This window comes from Psittacula echo (genome assembly GCF_963264785.1).
Source record: "Psittacula echo genome assembly, chromosome: Z".
NCBI classification, from domain to species: domain Eukaryota; kingdom Metazoa; phylum Chordata; class Aves; order Psittaciformes; family Psittacidae; genus Psittacula; species Psittacula echo.
The window spans coordinates 37,919,498-37,939,393 of record NC_137742.1 but is presented as its reverse complement, the minus strand read 5'-3'; the positions used below and the strand labels follow the sequence as shown (position 1 = coordinate 37,939,393).

The following is a 19,896-nucleotide window of genomic DNA, read 5'->3' as shown; positions in this document are numbered from 1 at the left end:
AACCTATAAAATCTATTTTTATTTCACTGTCTGGTAATAGCTATACACCTGTAGACAATGCATCAGTGGATCAAGTGGTAGCCTTGGTTATTGCATGGTATGCACAACACGCTCAGTGTTAGTTAATGCTAAAAGTTAATCCACAACATGCTCAGTGTTAGTTAATGCTAAAAGTTAATCAACATGATTTTCTTGGAAGTTAATAGTCTGGATAAAGCAGTATCCAATATTAAAGAGATCAGAGAAAACCAGCACTGAAGCAAAGCCCGAGCACTAAACTATGACCTGCTGATTATTTTCAACTAAGGTCCGTAGCTTGTTCATGGCCTCCTCAGCCTCATGTGCTTCTATGATGTTAACACTGAAAGCAGAGACACAGGAACAGGCCACAGAATAGGCAAGTACCTGAAAAATAAAAATATTTAATTCTGTTAACTGGTGAGTGATCACATTAAGTGTAGCAGTACACGCTTGGAGCAAGGTGCCAGCATGATAAAATGCTATGACGTTTTCTATTTCTACTTTCAGATGTTGATATCCTCTGAAAGATTCTTCATTGACACCATCGTGAAACAAATACAGCTAAAGCTTGAAAGTACTTCTGGTTTTATGTAGGCCAAACTCCTGGTTTTCCACACAAATGTAGTTATTCTTCTCAACACAAGTGTCTAATTGTTATTTATGTGAGCATACACAGCATGCCGTGATCCTATCAGGGCTACAAGCAGATCCACAAGGCCAGAAGATGAATGTGTAGTAGAACTGTCTCCCACACACAGTGCACTACTACCCTCATGTCCTTGCAGAAGGATTCACAAGTGACACTGCTTTTCTGTTCTTCAGACTTAGATGTGGAGAATAAGAAAATGAAGTTTGAACTTTCAACTGCTCCAACTGGTTTACATCCTTTGCATCAAAGCTAAGCAACAGAACAACACATGGCTTTAAGTGAAATTACGTACGGTGCAGGACTGACAACAAACTGACTTAGAACAAGCAATGCTCAGATTGTACCTCTTGTGGCAGCATGCCAAAGTTACCTCTCAAGTACAGGATTATATCCCAGTTGCTTATAGCTCTCAAAGAGCCTCTTGTGCATTTCATAATATAGTAGTATTCATCCTAGGGTGCTGGTCAAATTTTACTCATGTAATTATCTGTACAATTCCTTCAGAAGCTTTAATTGAAGAGGGTAAGTTTTGCTTCTCATACCAAAGTATCTAATGATGTTAAACAGCTGCTGCCTTTCATCTCAGAAGTTGCTGTAGTGAACCCAGTTTAAGTTCAGTAAAGCACTTTGAGATCTCTGAGGAGAGATAAATGATTTCATAGCTGTAAACCATTTTAATGCATGAACCATAAACTGCAAAAGGTTTTTTAATTCCCAACACACATGTACTGCCAAAAAAAATTAAACTTCATGAATGAAGACCTTTAATAAAGAGCTTTCAGAGCAGTGCCAAGGGAGAAAAAGAATAATACTACCAATCTCTGCTAACTCCCTTAGAAAAAAACAGAAGATTAAGCAACTCGGCTTTTCAGATGCTGCAGGCTTACATACATCAGGTACAGGGTTGTTTCTTTTTTCATGCAAAACACCTGCTTACTGATTCTTTGTTTCTGTTGTAAACTCCAATTCCATCAGTTTTCTTTCTTAAGTTTTATGTCAACAAGTTTACAGACTTAGTGCACAGACCACATCAAAATTTACAGGACATATCTTGGCAAAATAAACTGAAACAGATGTGCAAACTTAGCAGAAGTCAGTTTAATTCTTCAAAACACAGAAAGAAAACAGCACATGGGGCCCTAGCAAGCACAAGTGCAAGATTCACATTAGCTAGAGACAGCAGCTTTCGAAGAAGGAAACAGACATATGAAAGGAGGAAGTATTTGGATTAAGGTTCTCTCTGACGGAAACTTACTATCTGCTTTCTAGTAGATCAGATAAAGTAAACTGAATATTAGACAGACCCATATCCAGTTACTTGGGACTTTCAATTTCAGGTTAAGGAATTAAGTAAGCACTTGAAAGAATGATGTCTGTTAACTTTTTAGGCAGTTTCTTAATGTTTGTGCGGTATTACAGGTTATTCTATTATTATCATTGTTTTATTCAGCAGATATAAAACCATATATTGTGAAAGAAATAACAGAAACCAAGTATTCCAGTACCACAGGTACAAAGCTTCAGTAAAAGTCTATAGTTATTAAAGGGAGGCAATAAAGTAAAAGAAGGTTTATAGTTTACGATAAAATATGTCATACCTCCTGGACCCATCTGCTTTGGTCCTCACTGCTGTCCAGGTATTTGCAGAGTTTTCTCAATGAAGCAGAAACATGCACTCGTGACTCTGTTTGGCTACTGTGACTCATAATCGACAGAACAAGTCCTACTCCCAAGATACATCCAGTGCTTAACGAGAAGACAAAAAAAAAAGGATTAAGTATCCTGTGGTAAGTATGGCCTGGCCTGATAATCAGCCCTGTCGATAATTACTACCACAGTCAATTTTACAGGTGTTTTTTATTTCACACATAGGTGGACGCTTTTCAGGAGACACAGAATGAAAAAGGAGCATAAAAAGGAAATGTGCATTAAAAATAATAAATCCTATACATAGAGCTTCGTTATTTCTTCTTCTGAAGAATTTTTTTCTGATCCCTGAAGAACCAATAGCCCCATCAACAAGCACATCAATTGGTATGAATAAGTATGGATCCAAACTTCTGCATCTGATTTATACCAACACCTCAAACTCTGATATCACAGTTAAAAATATTAATTGCAGGTCCGCTGGCTGTATTAGGGTGTGTTGCCCTCAGATTCCTGCAAGGGGAGGAGGGCAGGGGGGTGAGTGAGCAGCTGTGTGGTACTTAGTTGCCAGCTGGTTTTAAACCATGACAGTCCCTTTTTTGCACCCAGCAAACCAGCAGACCAGCTTTTTGCACCCAGCGGACCAGCTTCAGCAGGGCAGATGTATTCAGCAAAACTAACAGCTTGATGCTGAGGATACTTAAAATTGCAACAAGAACAACATAGCTTCTTGTACATGATTTAACAGGGCTGCTGGCATAAACAGCTTCACAGTCCCTGCCTGTTTTTCAGATTTGACCAGAAATTCCATTCTGGACCAGAGAACTCTTACTAAATTCAGTGCCTGTACTCCCACAGCATTTCAGTTTCCACAGGTCATCAGTCATAATACTGAAGGCCTGTGTCAAGTATTCGCAGTTGTGGCTGCCATGATGAGATACTAAAAGCATAGCAGATACTCACTGCCCTGAAGATAATCTCTCACTGACATGCATATACGATAGTTTAAAGCAGCAGCTTTTATCTAAAGTTGACTTTCCCCTCATGCATCTCCCTGAGCATGCTAATTTCAGCCATCCTATATAGCAAGCAGTCAAATAAATGAGACTAGGATCTTAAGCATTCTTCTAAGCTTCTGCTATCCAACTTAAAAATGGGAAGAGTTATCTTTTTTACTCAGCTCAGTAAAAAAAGAAACTTCTGAAATCAACTTTGGTCATATTTATAAGCTAATGTTTTTCAGCAACTGGGGATGAAGAAGATGAGCATGCCTTGACCTGGATTGGTGTCTTGGCAATTGTGTCTCTTTTTCCAGCAAAGACGATGAAACAAACTTTTGGAATCAATATTTTTAAGTAACTGGCATATTTGAATTCATGAACAGTCAACAAAATAAGGACGTGGCTTACACAATAGTTCTATACACAATTCTACACTATTGTTTGGTGACAAAAATACACATGTGCAGATAAGATGAGCAGCCCTGCTCCTAGAATTGCTGGTATCTTCCCACTGCCTCTCAGCAAGACTGTGCAGTTCTCTATACATGCCCATGGTTTTTACCAGTGTGTTGGCAAGGATTACCTGTAGTGGTCATTGCTTCTTTTCACCTCATAGTAGGGACTGTATGGAAAAAAAACCCTGTGTGTGTTAAATACAGGCACATATGCATACACTCATGTATGTTCATATATAAATATTATACATCTACTTATATATGGACACACTCACTTAGAAGAGATGGTACAAAAAGGAATAAACCAGCAGAAACATCCTGAAATTCAAGAAGCACCAACTCACAGTCCTGCACCTGGCAACACACAGGCTGGGACCAGAGGGGCTGGACATCAGTTCTTGGCGATAGCGCTGGCACTGATGGGCAACAAGCTGAGTCACAGTCAAACATGCACCCAGGCAGGGATGAGGGCTAGCAGTGTTGGGGGAAGACACCAATAAAACCGAACAATTTCGTGGAAGGCTATGGAGGCATTGAGGCTGGAGACCTTGCATGAGAGCAGAGGCTGTGGGACCACAGCTAGTTCATCTGTGAAAAGGGATGGCTTTCGGGGCACCCAGCAGCTTCTCTGATACTGACAGTGCTCACAGCCAGGTTGGACAGAGCCATTGGTGACATGGTCTAGGCTGAGGTGTACCTGCCCATGGCAGGGGGCTGGAACTTGATGATCTTAAGGTCCTTTCCAAGCATAAGCATTCTATGATTGAGGAGACATAGCTGGGCTCTTGCACAGTGAGAGGCTGAGAGGCAGTGGGTGCGCAAGCTGAAACATCAGATGTTCACACAAGGACAGCCCCAAAGTGGAGCTAGGGCCTAGAGATATACTATCTCCAGTCTTGCAGGTTTCAAACACTGACTGTAAAGACGTGGGCAATGCAGTCAAAGTCTATGGCCAAATGTTTAGGGAGGGCATGTACCTCAAAGCCCTTGCTAGCCTGCACAAGTTGGTGATTCTATGGAAGTACTCAGCACAGGCTCTCTTCTTACCCTATTCCTATACCCTTCCGTGTAAAATTAGGGAATACGAGCATAAATTGAAGAAGTGGATCTCAAAATACAACAAAATATCACCTCTAATGAAGGAAATTCACCTGTACTCCAGACTAGTGTCAAAGCAGGAGTTTTCCAGTGCATCCAGGGACTTCATTAGAACCAAGTTCATTTGCTGACCGGATACATCACTACAAAAAAACCCAGAAGCAAACAAACAAACAAAAAATCCAAAACACAGCTCTGCTCTTTAAATCGTACAGGATATTAAATCTCCTGCTGAGACTGACAGTGCCAGTAAATACAGCTCTTTTCTTCCTGTAACAGGTTCTGATACTAGGCTGTAAGCAATAACTGTAAGACTGGTCATGTGTGTCACATTCATATAAACAAACTCATATACAAATTATAAAAACATATTCAGACCTTAACTGGCAATCATTATTGATACAACTCCCAGCACCTAGGATTTGTGGAACATGCCTGACAGAAGGAGGAGGTTACTGATGGAACTTGATCAGAAAATGCATGGTATTTTAAGATACCAGCTTCATCAATCTCTTTTGCCACCTTGCTGCTTAACGTACTGATAAAAAAAAAGAAAGAAAAAAAAAAAAAAAAAGAAGGCATTTACATCTCACTCCAAAGACATCATAGGAACTCCCTCCTACAAAACAAGTAGTTTTCTTAATGAACAGGATATTAATGCAAACTAACTCTATGATTTGATATTACTTATAGCTACACCCCTACAAGTTTTGCTGTTGTTGCAAGTCAATGTTTGGAAGGATGTCTGAGATTAAATTTTGAAATTACACAGGGCAGCAGAAGAGCAGCTGAGTCACAGGCAGCACAGCATCAAGATGCCAGAGCACAAAGATTAGAACAGAACAGTGCTGCACAGTGTTTTAACAAAGGCATGTGTGTTGGAAACATTAGCCTCACTAAGCAAATTAATAACTGACAGCCAAATCCATTTGACACCTGTGCTTGTGCATCAATTAAACATTTATTACAGGTATACAGGCAGACAGAATCCCTAGTGGCAAAGAAGCTGGAGGAGTATAAAGCCAAACCTGCTTCTCAATTTCTCTGGAATCATCAGAAGTTTGCAACTGTAGCTAACCCTTCTGTAAGGAAGGCCTTTTTTACTAACTTCAGAACATTGCTTTGTTGCCAACATAGCTGTTAACAGCACACCTTAAGGACAGCGCATTACTTCCTGTAGCTCCATTCCCATATGCATAACTCACATGATATAAGTGGACACTATCACGTCCCCAGAGTACCACTAAGAAAGGAATGGATGAGAACTGTGAATTATTTTACAACTAAGTATCACAGTATCACAGTATGTTAGAGATTGGAAGGGACCTCAAAAGATCATCTAGTCCAATCCCCCTGCAAGAGCAGGAACACCTAGATGAGGTTACACAGGAAGGTGTCCAGGCGGGTTTTGAATGTCTCCAGAGAAGGAGACTCCACAACCTCCCTGGGCAGCCTGTTCCAGTGTTCCGTCACCCTCACTGAGAAGAAGTTTCTTCTCAAGTTTAAGTGGAACCTCTTGTGTTCCAGTTTGTACCCATTACTCCTTGTCCTACCATTGTTTGCCACTGAGAAGAGCCTGGCTCCATCCTCGTGACACTCGCCCTTTATATATTTATATACACTAATAAGGTCACCCCTCAGTCTCCTCTTTTCCAAACTAAAGAGACCCAGCTCCCTCAGTCTTTCCTCGTAAAGGAGATGCTCCACTCCCTTAATCATCTTAGTTGCCCTGCGCTGGACTCTCTCCAGCAGGTCCCTGTCCTTCTTGAACTGAGGGGCCCAGAACTGGACACAATATTCCAGATGCGGTCTCACCAGGGCAGAGTAGAGGGGAAGGAGGACCTCTCTCAACCTACTGACCACCCCCCTTCTAATACACCCCAGGATGCCATTGGCCTTCTTGGCCACAAGGGCACAGTGTTGGTTCGTGGTCATCCTGCTGTCCACTAGGACTCCCAGGTCCCTCTCCCCTACACTACTCTCTAACAGGTCATTCCCCAACCTATACTGGAACCTGGGGTTGTTCCTGCCCAGATGCAGGACTCTACACAGCTAGTCCTGCTATTAAGCACTATGTGTGGCTTTTAAGTGTATGTGTGGCTCTTCTAGATGACTGTTTTGTGCAAGTAGCTAAGGATATTATGAAAATTAATCATTCATATTGAAAGAATGGCAAAATATCCATGATAGCACCGGGGCAGGGGGTGGTGAAGACTGATAATAAAACACCCCTTTTAAGAAATGTTACAAAGCCCCTCAAGACTCATTGGCCTATGACTTGTATATACTTTGAATTCTTCAGAACTTAAGACTACATGCAGCAAAAAGAAGAAAGCTATTTGCACACCTACATTACATATGGTAATCATTACCTGACTTTTTCTTCATACAAACGTGAGATAAACATCCCCAGCCCAAGGCCCATATGGATTTGAACAGCTTGAGACTCATCAGCATTTTGTTTTCCAGGCAACCTTTCAGTCAGCATATCCAGGACCTCCTCAACCTTCTCCTTGCATGATACAATGAAAACCGGTACCAGGAGAGACAAAGCAGTGGCCGCACAGGAACGAGCTATACTACTAGCAGTATTTTCACCTGAATAGGATTTCTATAAAAACATAAAAAGGATTTTTATTTTCTTTTCCTCTTGGGAGAGGGAAATAAAATTCTTTTCCAGGTAATCACACTCAAAACCTCAGGAATTTATAATAAATACCTATACAGCAAACAGCATCACAGATGTATTGCAATCTGTCAATAAACAATGTTTCATGGAATTGCTTATGGCAACTTTCCCATTTGCCTTACCTTGTAAAAGCTTGAAACTAGGGTATTGCAGAATATAATTTCTAAGTGAAGATTGCTAAGCATGACATTGTAAACAAAGGATAAAGCAGGGTGAATTTAATAGCTACCCTACACATAAATACATTGGTCTATTTAAGTTTTCACCTTCCTTGTTAAAATATCCAGTAGGGTGATCAGAAGGGCAAACAGAAACCAGCCATGATATTAATGTACTTCTGTAATTACAACACACCAAGGATTTAGTGAGTTAAAAAAAGCACTAACTTAAAAGCATCTAGGATGCCAAAATGTCATAAGATCATGCAAGATAACAGGTAGAGATGCTTTCCAGAAGGAAGATCCATTATGAAGGTTTTTAATTCCTTTCCATTTTGAAATGGAAAATCCATACATCTACCTCTACTTATATAGCAATGAACTGATTCTAAGTAACAACCTAATGTATATTTATTACGTCCACATGCAAGTCTGAAAAGGAGCAGAAAAAAAATCCCATCAGGATTCAAGGCACTCTGTAAGACAGCAATTTCTATTGTGCGCCTTAAGAGTTTTACAGACATAAGATTTAAATTTATTTGTTTATTTTTAAACAGAGTGAATTTTACAAATGCATCATTGTCACATTGTTCCATCTCAAAAACACCTTTGTTAAACAGCATTATTTTCAAAGGCAGGAGTCACAGAACAATTCAGCAAGAACTGCCAGTGCCAAACAAGTAGTTGAATCACAGAATCATAGAATCATAGAATAGTTAGGGTTGGAAAGGACCTTAAGATCATCTAGTTCCAACCCCCCTGCCATGGGCAGGGACACCCCACACTAAACCATGTCACCCAAGGCCTCATCCAACCTGGCCTTGAACACCGCCAAGGATGGAGCATTCACAACCTCCCTGGGCAACCCATTCCAGTGCCTCACCACCCTAACAGTAAAGAATTTCTTCCTTATATGCAATCTAAACTTCCCCTGTTTAAGTTTGAACCCGTTACCCCTTGTCCTGTCACTACAGTCCCTGATGAATAGTCCCTCCCCAGCATCTCTTTACGTCTAATCATTCATTTAACACTATAGTTGATTTGGTGATCTACATCCCCTATCAGTGACGGCAGGGGCCCCATGCCATGAAGTAAGAATTACTGGCTCCATAACTATTAGGTTTTGAGAAACGTATTCATTTCAGAGCTCTGAGGAATAGTGTCACAATCAATCAAGCATTTGACAGTGTGGTCTGAGGACAGCCTGCTCACATTAGAAGGTTTTGTTTTGTATATACATGCCAAATATTCCAGGTTTTGACAGAGTTTTGTGTGGTTTTTTGTGGGGTATTGTTTTTTCTGGGGTTTGTTTTTGTTTATGTTTTTAATTTCCTTCATTCATGTATCCTCACAGGTAGTTTTTACTATTCTGGTAATAAAGATAAAAACTCAAGGCAAACCCAAATATAAGCAGAAAACACAATGAAAGAAAAAGCAAGAAAGTTTTAATTCTGCTGTATTACAACTACTACATGGCAAGCAGGACCAGGAAACTCCACACTATAAACTCCAGGTATGAAATACAGATACGCTTTCCTGCCTTTAAGATCACAACACGTACCTGATAGAACCATGGAAGGACTTGACCTCTGGGGCGATAGCGGCTGTTCACAATACTAAAGAGGGTCTCTGTGACCATAGAAATCCAATGTTTTGTGGGAAGAAAATCAGGTTCAGTCTGCAAAGATCAAACCCAAATATTTTTTAGATTTTTTTCTTAAATCTGGTCCTACGTGAACAGAAGCTCAACAGCTGATGTTCCAGTTATGATCCATCAGGAATGAGATTATTTATCATTCTTATGTACAGCAAGTAGAACGATTTGTTTGCCAGTGCTGATCCTTGGGACACTATTTTTTATCAGGTACTATTCAGTGCAATCAAAAATGATGAGAAAGGAGGCTAGCTGGCTTTCTGTGCCCACTAGACCCCTATCTCATCTGCCAAAACCAAAAAATAAATGTGCTGGTCTGGCTTTTCATGTGCTTACACCCTCTGCCTCCTTTTGTGTAGATCACACAGCAGCTACCAGTTGACATTCACTGAGTAGGGTGAAATTTGAACTTCAAAATGCGAAGTACTTCACATCCACTTACCAGCCCACCAAAAACGCTTCCTTACATTCCACTAAGAGAAGAGAAACCTTTTCCCACATTGACTCACCTCAGGCATCCCTTCAATATCTGAGGAAAGGCTGCTTTCATATTTGGCTACAGCAACTGCAAGACCAGTTAAGGCAAAAATAGAGTTTCCTTTCACCACTGGGCTGTCTCTGGACAGAAAAAGGCAAACACGTAAGAAGCATAACAGAGGTGCAGGCAACAAAACATGTATCTTAGTGCATGGAAATTATGCTACAGGTGGTCCAGGAGGAAAGGCCTTTGCACCTAGCAACTCTATTGGGCTGTCTTCTAGCTCAGCAGAAGTCTACTCCACTTCATCTTCAGGAAATAGAGAAAGAATGGGGGAGAGAAGCGTTTCAGTCTTTTTTCTTACTTGTCTTTTATATAAAGCCTAGCACAGAAAAAGTCGTATAAAAACAGAAGCTTGCTTCCACTGTAATGAGGACTGCCACCCTGCAGAGCAAGCAGCACCCAGAAATGCACCATTTGGTCTTAGGTAGTACCATCTCTACATAGGACAACAAAAAAAAGCGCTTCAAACAGAGAATGCTAGACAGGCAGGTGCTGCTTTACTGCAACAGCATCTGTTCAGGAGATTTAGCAGAGCAGCCATCACTGAAATCTCAGTTTCAAAAAATGTTATGAATTACTTTCTTACGCTATGAAAACATTAACATAAAAGGAAAACAACAGGTTTCAAGGAGTACTAAATTCTACCATGATGTAAACCTTTACTTTCAGTACTCAAGAAAAAAAAACCACAAATCTGCCACCTACGACTAAGAGAGAGAATTTAACTTGTGTTCAGTCTCACGAAAAGATAGATGTCAATATCACAGTTACTCCCAGAAAAACATATTGCAATATAATCCTGCTGGAACTTAGTTGTTTTACAATAGCAGCTGAACAATACAACTGTATATCTCTTACAGTCTTATACTAAACCAGTATGCAGTGTACTACACTTTTTGCACCAGTCTTCCATTTCTAAGATCTTCCTCAACTGTTGCTGTAAAAATGTATTTATTTTTCATTTATTATTTTAAATTTAATTTTAAAAGTGAAAATTTTGGCATTTGTTTCCAATCCAAACCCCACCTGATTTCTGGTTTGCTTTTTAAAATAGGACACACAAGTCCTAATCAACTGTCACTGAACTCTCCTGCTTCGAACACCAGAACTATTTCCTTTCAGGTAAGAGATACCTACAAGTAATTACAACTAGGTGCTTAGTTCTTTTAAATCTCCCCATATCTCTTGCCTTAAATAATTACCCAATCTATGTATAGAACATTTGAGTTGTTGGCCTTTTGACTTCAAATAGGTTATATTTCATCAATCCATTTGGAAGCCTGTAGTCACTGGTATTCCCCAGGGATCAATACTGGGTCCAGTCTTATTCAGGTTGTTTATCAATGATCAGGATGAAGGGATAGAATGTACTCCCAGCAACTGCTGATGATATGAAGCTGGGGAGAGTGGCTGGTACACCTGAAGGCTGTGCTGCCATTCAGCTGGACCTTGATAGGCTGGAGAATTGGGTGGAGAGGAACCTAATGAGCATCAACAAGGGCAAGTGTATGGTCCTGCACTTGTAGGAAGAACCCCAAGTACCAGCACAGGTTGGGGGCTGACCTACTAGAGCAGTTCAGCTGAGAAGGACCTGGGAGTATTGGTGGATGACAAGCTGACTATGAGCCAGCAGTGTGCCCTTGTGGCCAGGAACGCCCATAGTATCCTGGGTATCAGAAGAACTGTGGCCAGCAGGTCAATGGAAGTGATCCTCCCTCTCTACTCAACCCTGGTAATGTCACATCTCAAGTGCTGTGTCCAGTTCTGCGCTCCTCAGTACAAGAAAGACAAGGAGCTACTGGAGAGAGTCCAGTGAAGGGCTACAAGAATGATCAGGGGTCTAGAGCACCTCTCTTACGAGGAGAGGCTGCAGGAGCATGGCATGTTAAGTCTAGAGAAGAGAAGACTGAGAGGGGATCTCATTAATGCACATAAATATCTAAAGGGTGGGTGCTTGGCTGAACCCGAGCCAGAGGTGTACCCAGGCAGCCAAAGCGGCCAACAGCATTCTGGTTCATATCAGAAATAGTATGACAAGCAGGACTAGGGAAGTAAAGCTACTCGAGGCTGCTAGTTAAAAAAAGACCTAATAGCGCACATAGCACTACCCAGGTTTTACTCAAAACATTAAGCCTCAGCCTTTCTAATAGACACAATTTGTAGTAAAAATCTCTTGGCACAGGTTGGGGAAGAGTTCCTTTCCTAAACAGCAGTCATGTGAAATAATGAAACTGGCAGATAATCAATTGCAGAAAATATTATCTTACATCTTCTGCACAAAACAGAACTCATTCTCATCTGTAACAAATTAATAGTTCTTACTTGGAAGCACCTTTGATGATATCAGTCAACATATCTCTGACCCTGCAACAGAAACAGAAATAATTTACACCATGTTCATTAAACTGTAGCATGAACTCAGCTGAATTCCCCTTATGCCTTACATATGTCCATTTTAGGTTAACAAATACCTCATTTTGCTATCAGAAGACTTCACACAAATTAATCACAAGCACTGAAAGTGTAAAAGTGCTAATGTACCACCAAACATTTCTTCATTGTCATATATTCTACCAGTGTTTTATAAATGGCTCTGATTTGACTTCATACAACATTTTGTAAAATACAGGTTCTTACAATAGCCATAAATGTGTCCATTGACCTGTTAACATAAGATTCTAGATCACTGTGCTATGTCTTACCTTAATAAAATGAAAATATTTTACCATGATAAGCATAACAATTTATCCAACACTTACTACACTTCTGGAAGCTACTATAGGCAGTTATGCTATTTGGCATCCATTTAAATGAAAGCCATAGGAGTAACTAAAATTTCTTACGCATTACTGTAGCTGATTTATAATAGGCTACTTGTCTGCCTTTGTTTAGTTTTGCATTCCTATCAAGACAGAAGCAGAGATGTAGTGAATCTTCTATATTGCAAAGTTTGGGGGAGAAAAACAGATCCTCTGTCACTATAACATACAGTATCAGCCTTGCCATGACTTTCACCCAACAGAAAAAGATACACTCCAATCACAGGTCCACAGTATGTGATTATGCATGCCTTGTAAAATAGGGCTGTATGTTGTAAGACTGAGTTATTCTCAGGCTGTAAAAGAAACCTACTCAGGCTTCCTTCATAACCACATTGTACTTGCACAGAGTTTCAAACCCATCTACACCAGAAACACACCAACTTAGCAAACATGAATGCAAAATTTCACAGTACTTGCACAACAAAGCACTAATACTGAAGTTTATATCAAGCTGTCCACAATCAGGTTAAACCCAATGAGTAACACAAATGCTTAAATGGTACTGAAGTTAGAGCCCTGAAGCACCAAGCAATTATAGGGCTAGAGTAAGAGATATGAAAGCTAACACCAGGCTCTGCATTCACTTACTGCTTTGATTTCTCTTCTGTTACAGGGAATTCTTTTCATTTTTTATAAATCTTACATTCACACTATTAAGGAAATACAAACTAATACTTTTATGAAACCCTTTAATCTAGATTTAGCTGGAATAAAATGACATAGAATCACTGAATGGGTTGGAAGGTACCTTAAAGTTCATCTATCTAGTTCCAACCCCTCTGCCATGGGCCTGGACACCTCCCACTAGACCAGGCTGCTTAAAGCCCTGTCCAAGCTGGCCTTGAACATTGGCAGGGATGGAGCATCCAGAGCTTCTCTGGGCAACCTGTTACAGTGTCTCACCATCCTCATAGTGAAGAATTTCTTCCTAATGTCCAATCTATATCTACTCTTTTTCAGTTTAAAGCCGTTCCCCCTTGTCCTGTCACTACATGCCCTTGTAAAAAGTCCCTCTCTAAATTGACTGTAGGCCCCTCTGGTTTTATATTCCTGTTGAGTGTGACTTTAGTAACACCTTTTTGCCAGACAGGCAAAGGCCATTTGGATTTGTCTGTATGTACTTTGTTCCAAATGCACTTGTGAACAAGCACAGTTAACAAGTATTTATACTGTCCATGGATATGTAGCTCTTTCTCTCCCTGAAGCCTCCACTTCCCACCTTGTTCCCCAGGCTATGCACATATATGGCTAAATCCTGATAGACGGAGACACTCCTTAGCTGACTGAAACTGAAGTAGTTGAGGATATGAATCAGGGTGTGCATCACTCGGCTGGTTTTAAACAATATCCTCAGATTGAACACGGCCAGCTTACCATACGAACTCAGGTGTGTCTGAGTTCAATACAAAATCCATACCATAGCTTACATTTCTTTTATCAAGCCATTTTCAGTAAGACAGCTCACTTAGTCTCTACAAGTAAATTCTGCTTGCTGCATTTGTTTTGTCACCTTTAATATGAGACAAAACAAACACAATTTTCCATTCCTTCCAGTTGCTTACTCTACAAAGTTTCAGACACTGTAGAGGGGAAGGTACCTGTGAACCCATGTATATGGAATCCTTGGAGACAGTTACCCAGTAGCTTCTTCCCAATCCCCCTGCCCTTCGGCCATTGTATCTAGCGTTTGTTTTGTTTTGCTTTTCAATAGTGCTCATGCAGTCTTCAAACCTGCAAAACTAAAACCTTGAAGTCTTGCCCTTCTCTACCCCTTCACTTGCCATTACAAGTGATGAGAACCAAATAAGCACTTCCTTACCAGAGCCAGGCTGTAAATTGTTTGTATTGCACCTCTTCAGGATTCTCTTTTCCATGTTTTAACTGCATCTCCAGCTCTGCCTGCCTCCCCTGCAGGATTACAGAGTAAGTCAGATCTTCCATGGCAAATCATCATAATAACATTTCCTCAGAGAACACTTAGGTAACAGATGTAGTCTTTCATCGGAGGGCTACTTCGTAAGTGAACTTGACTGCTTTTCAGATGTAATATACAATGTATTAGGTAAAAAATTCATAATTTTTTATTCTGAGTGAGGAAAACAAGCTGCAGATGGCACAAACAGCCACAAATACTGAGACATCTCTCCTAGCCCATGCAAAGATACAAGTTCCCTTGGAAAGGGGTACAACGAGCAGGGAATAAGATTTAGAAGCTTGCTAGCTAACATGGATTGTAAACAGCAAAACATCACTTTTTTTGATTCACTACTTAAAGCAGAATTCCTCATCCTTTTCCTTTCTATCATCTAACCTCCCTGTTACCTCCTACAACAGTTCTTTTTGTACTTTAAAGGAGAGTATATGGATTCTGGCCTCTTAACAATTGTTCTCTAAACATATTAAGCAGCTTTGTTTTAATGTTCAGTCTCCATCTCAATGCAAATTACATCTCAACTTGTTTAGGTTGTCAGTTACTGCTCCTTAGTAGATTATTAAGCTTTAACTGAAAAAAATATAGCCAGGTTCAGGTACTGAACACTTGCAGTTTGGGTATGCAAAAATACCTGAGAATACAACAGAGTCTATCTTGTAAATTTGTATGTCACCCAAAAGGTTACAGAAAGTCTCAAAAACATGCTGAATGCACAAACTGGTGGAAGTGCTTAAGCATGCGAGTAGGCAAGAGGACTTTCAGGTGTCCAAAGGGAAAAAATCCTCAAGCAAGTGTTTTGGTGCACTGGACTCTGTGAATGTCTACCTCTAAATCGTAGAAATGATTACTAAGCTGTTCAGAAATACTGAATTGCGTACTATCCAGACTACTCATACTGCAGTCTCTTCTGTCCATCTCAGATGATACATATTACAGAAGCAAAGGGAGTAAGTAAAGATACTAAATAAAGATACTAAATAAAGATACTAAATAAAGATACTAAATAAAGATACTAAATAAAGATACTAAATAAAGATACTAAATAAAGATACTAAATAAAGATACTAAATAAAGATACTAAATAAAGATACTAAATAAAGATACTAATAAAGGGAGATAGTAAAGTGAGGGACTTCAGAAACAACAAAAACAGGCTCTATTGCCCAGTGAAATGGTACAAGATCCAACAGACGCCTTCAGAAACAAATCTGGTAAATGCCAAGCTTCCTATGTCTTGACTCAGAGGGGAAGTAAAATAAAAAAGTAATTACATGCAAGCAACAATGGCCCCCTCTGTAGTTACAACCTAAAATTACAATTTAAATAGCTGTTGCCTGCGTTGTAATGGGGCTGGCTCACTTAGAATATGGTATTTTGCTGATGGCCAATACAAAATTTGTTTTGAAAATGTGAGAGCAGATGATGTTTTGCCGCACAGCAAAAAGAGGAACAATCAAAGCTTCTAGAATTTGCTCTGCAACCTGAGATGCTCACACTGAAAATAGCTGATGTGGCCTGGAAATACAAACAAATAAGACTTTCTAGTAGCACAAAGAGAGCCTTCTACAAGTCAGCTGTTTGTTAAAAGCTTTTTTGATAATTTTCATGTTGAAAAACCAAATGATACTACTCTGCTCTAGATATCAGGTCAGCTAACCTAATGAAAGAGAGGATTTAAAGATATTGCCTAACCATTAGATAGGAAAAAAATAAAGATAAAAAAATAAAGAGATGAGTCCCTCATACTGTGACAGCATTATATGCTGATGAAGAGAAGTTCTATTTAATGAATCATTCCTTGATAGCTTTTGTCTCCCTTGTGGTACCCTAATTACAAAATTCTTACTCAAAATAATAGGTTAGAGCTCTAGTTAAAATTTCACATTCTAAAAATTCTAAGAATTGGAACATTCTGCAGCTTGACCCAGGAACCAAACGGCACGAACCTAAACTGAAGCAGAAGTTATACTTCTCCAAAGTATCCCAGCTTGTACTGACACTATAAGGCTCATCTTACTTCTTTTTCATAAATTTTACCATTAAACACCTCAAGCTTATTGTAACTTGCGAGAATGCTCTTCCTGGTAAAAATAAAACTCATACCACTTGAATGAGTATTAATGTTCACAATATTATGAACCTCGAAATTACCTGCAGGATTGCACTGTAGGTTCGACTCATAAATCCTAACCAGGACTGCGGCAGCAGTATGGAGCGGTGCCATTCAGAAGGTTGAATGTTAACCTGTGCGACACCAGAAAGGGTAGAATTGGTTACATTAAGTCTAACATAGCAGAATGTATGCACTCTGTGATTTGCAGGCATTCATTTTAAGAACAACCCTATAGGCTCACACCTATGGGATGTTACACATGGGTGTAGGAAACTAAAATGATAATGTACTTTGTTATCTTTCTGGTTAACACACTAAGTTAATTTCAGCTTCATTACCGATGGTTGCTTCAAGTAGGTCAGATAATTGATCCCAGAGAGAGTAGTGGAATTGTCTGTGGCAATAAGCAACACACTTGCCACACTTGGCAGTGCTGGCAGAAAAACACAGAACAAAGATGATGGTGCTGCTTATGTATGTCACAGTTTTTGTAAATCTTAGGTGTTTTTAAAAGCTTTAAACAGACATAAAATAAATACAAGTAGATGACTATCAAAATACAGGGGCGATTATTTAAATTAAGTTAGTGTGCGTGACTGGGGTATACAGAATTATGTTCAAATACATAGTTCAAACTTCAGTTAAGGAAATTGTTAAAAAAAGAAATCAATGACAAGGTTTCCTTCTAGGAAGCACCAGCATAGAATTCACAAGAGAAAAACAAGACCATCTCAGTTATAATTTAAAGAAGTATGCAGCAGCTCTCCCTGCCTGCCTTCAAATCAGGTATGATGGCCTCAACTTCACAACAGAGAAACAACTCAGTCAACTACACAATTTGATAGAGGTGCACAGACCTTCCTCAGGAGCCCAAGGTTGGTCTCTTCAGTAAGTACCATAGCAAACTAACGGAAAGACTTTTTCATGCATGTTTAAAAATAAAAATGAAGTCAAGTGATCTCAGTAACAAGCCATTTCCCAGCCCTTGAAAGCTTAAGAAAGTAATTACAGGTCTAAGGGAAATAGAATGGGTCACAAACTCAAGGCCATTAATGAAGTTTTTCCAGACATCAGAGATCTGCATAATGTATGTCCACTTCTCCCCACTATTCAAATATTATCCAATTTATAAATCAAAATATATTAATTAAAAATTGCGTATCACAACTAATTAGAAGAGTCTCTATTTCCCTCTCTCCATGACTGTCCTAATTGCAGCAATATTTTATTATAGTAAGAGTACAGGTGTTCTTTCCTTTTAAACTGCTATGTTTTCAGACCCAAAACCAACATAAGCTCTGTAATTAAAATGATGCGTGTGCATTATTATATCTCGTATTCAAAGGTGGGCATACAGAATTATTTTTCTTGCTACTGTCCAATTATTTCTGCTTCTACCAATAAGATGCAAAAAATGTCATCATAGCCGTTTAGACTCCACTGAAGTAAGTTACTTAATATCATTGGTTTCCAGGGTAATCAGTACTTAATAAAGGAGAGGCAAACATGTCAGGCTGTGGTGAGATGGATTATTTCAGTATCCACTGCTTAAGCCTTCACATTTTATTTCTAAATTAGAAGAACATGACAGACTCCCCAGGTAATGGAAGAACCCTGTGACCAGAAATTGTGCAAAGCCCACTTAGAGTAACTAATCTTGCCAGGCTCAATCCCAGAAGGTTATTATTTTTCTTTTTTATTCCTCCTGTTTTATTATGGAGACTAGTCACTGTTAAAATGTAAACTACTCCATGCCTCTATATATGCAAAACCCTCCTTTCCCCATCATGTGCTCCACTGGCCTCTCTGTATAGACTGGTTAACCAAGATAAACAACTGAACTCCCTTTGTCTGCTAAGTACCTTCCTAAGTTTTCCTGGTTCATCTTCTCTACTTTATGCCCCTTGTGATGTACATAAAGCAGTCAACACTCTTTTTTGACATGGATTTTATAACAAAAAATATAGGACCATGCTAAAACTTTATGCCCATTGTTAGTGGTAAACCTAAAACGATTTTGCATAAGTACTAATACATCTATACAAATAAATTAAATCTAAAAGTCAAACTATCAAAATAATTACCTACCCTACCCCACAGCCAACGTGATCACACCCTGCAGAAAAAAAGAAATCTCATCTTTAAATGAGTAACATTGAGTAAAGCCAGTACTTCCTTTTTAGCCAAAATTTTATTCACACACCCCTCTCATCTCTGCTCATCAACACAGAATCACAGAATGGTTAGGGCAGGAAAGGACCTTAAGATCACCTAGTTCCAACCACCTTGCCATTGGCAGGGATACCTTACACTAAACCAGGTTGCTCAAAGCCCCATCCAACCTGGCATTGAACACTGTCAGGGATGGAGCATTCATAACTTCTTTGGGCAGCCTCTTCCAGTGCCTCAGCATTCCCACAGTAAAGAATTTCTTCCCTGTATCTAATCTGGAGCTCCCCTGTTTAAATTTGAATTCATTACCCCTTGTTGATAAGCAGTCAAGGCTCTAGTCAGAATTGTGTACCTCAGGTTCCAGAGGCATCTGCAGCAACTCCAGCCTTTCCCTTTGTCTCTGCTCTGGAACTATTTTAGATTTGTGCATTCAGATTTGTCTCATTGTGATCTATGAAGCTCACTACATAATCCATAATTGTGCATCAGAACAAAAACAGGCCTTCAAAACACTTCAGATGCTCTGGCAGGAAATACAAAGCTTTGGGTGTATTGTTACATTTAAAGCAAATTAAACAATATGGTCTAATAAGGAATGCATTATGAGCAACTTGCACATCTTACCTAAAGTTTGCAGATATAGTTGATGACCAGCAGAACTGTTGAGCAACTTTTAATTATTCGACCTTCTTCATGTCAGTAAATATTTACAGAAAGTGGAGTGAGAGGAAGACAAGATGGAATATAACATCTTCACATGACAAAGAACACTCAAATAGATTTCACCTATGACTGAAAATGACTGGATATAGTGCTGAAACTTATCACATAACCAGTGCTGATACCCGCTGTTTCAGTACAGGAAAGCAGCAGTCTTTACTCCTCCTCTATCACTGGATACACAATGACAACAACAACTACATTAAGCATTCATTAACTAATA

General features: G+C 39.5%; 1 protein-coding gene across 1 annotated transcript in view; it reads right to left on the bottom strand.

The window, feature by feature from the left end:
• FOCAD (focadhesin) overlaps nucleotides 1–19,896 on the bottom strand; it is a 93,609-nt gene that overhangs the window by 16,450 nt on the left and 57,263 nt on the right. Inside the window, exons 23-31 of the mRNA XM_080638068.1 lie at nucleotides 16,820–16,912; nucleotides 14,555–14,643; nucleotides 12,236–12,277; nucleotides 9,882–9,990; nucleotides 9,280–9,396; nucleotides 7,244–7,482; nucleotides 4,925–5,014; nucleotides 2,269–2,416; nucleotides 286–405 (exon numbers count right to left, since the gene is read on the bottom strand). Of these exons, the coding sequence (XP_080494194.1) occupies nucleotides 286–405; nucleotides 2,269–2,416; nucleotides 4,925–5,014; nucleotides 7,244–7,482; nucleotides 9,280–9,396; nucleotides 9,882–9,990; nucleotides 12,236–12,277; nucleotides 14,555–14,643; nucleotides 16,820–16,912 (1,047 nt within the window). The remainder of the gene's footprint in view (nucleotides 1–285; nucleotides 406–2,268; nucleotides 2,417–4,924; nucleotides 5,015–7,243; nucleotides 7,483–9,279; nucleotides 9,397–9,881; nucleotides 9,991–12,235; nucleotides 12,278–14,554; nucleotides 14,644–16,819; nucleotides 16,913–19,896) is intronic.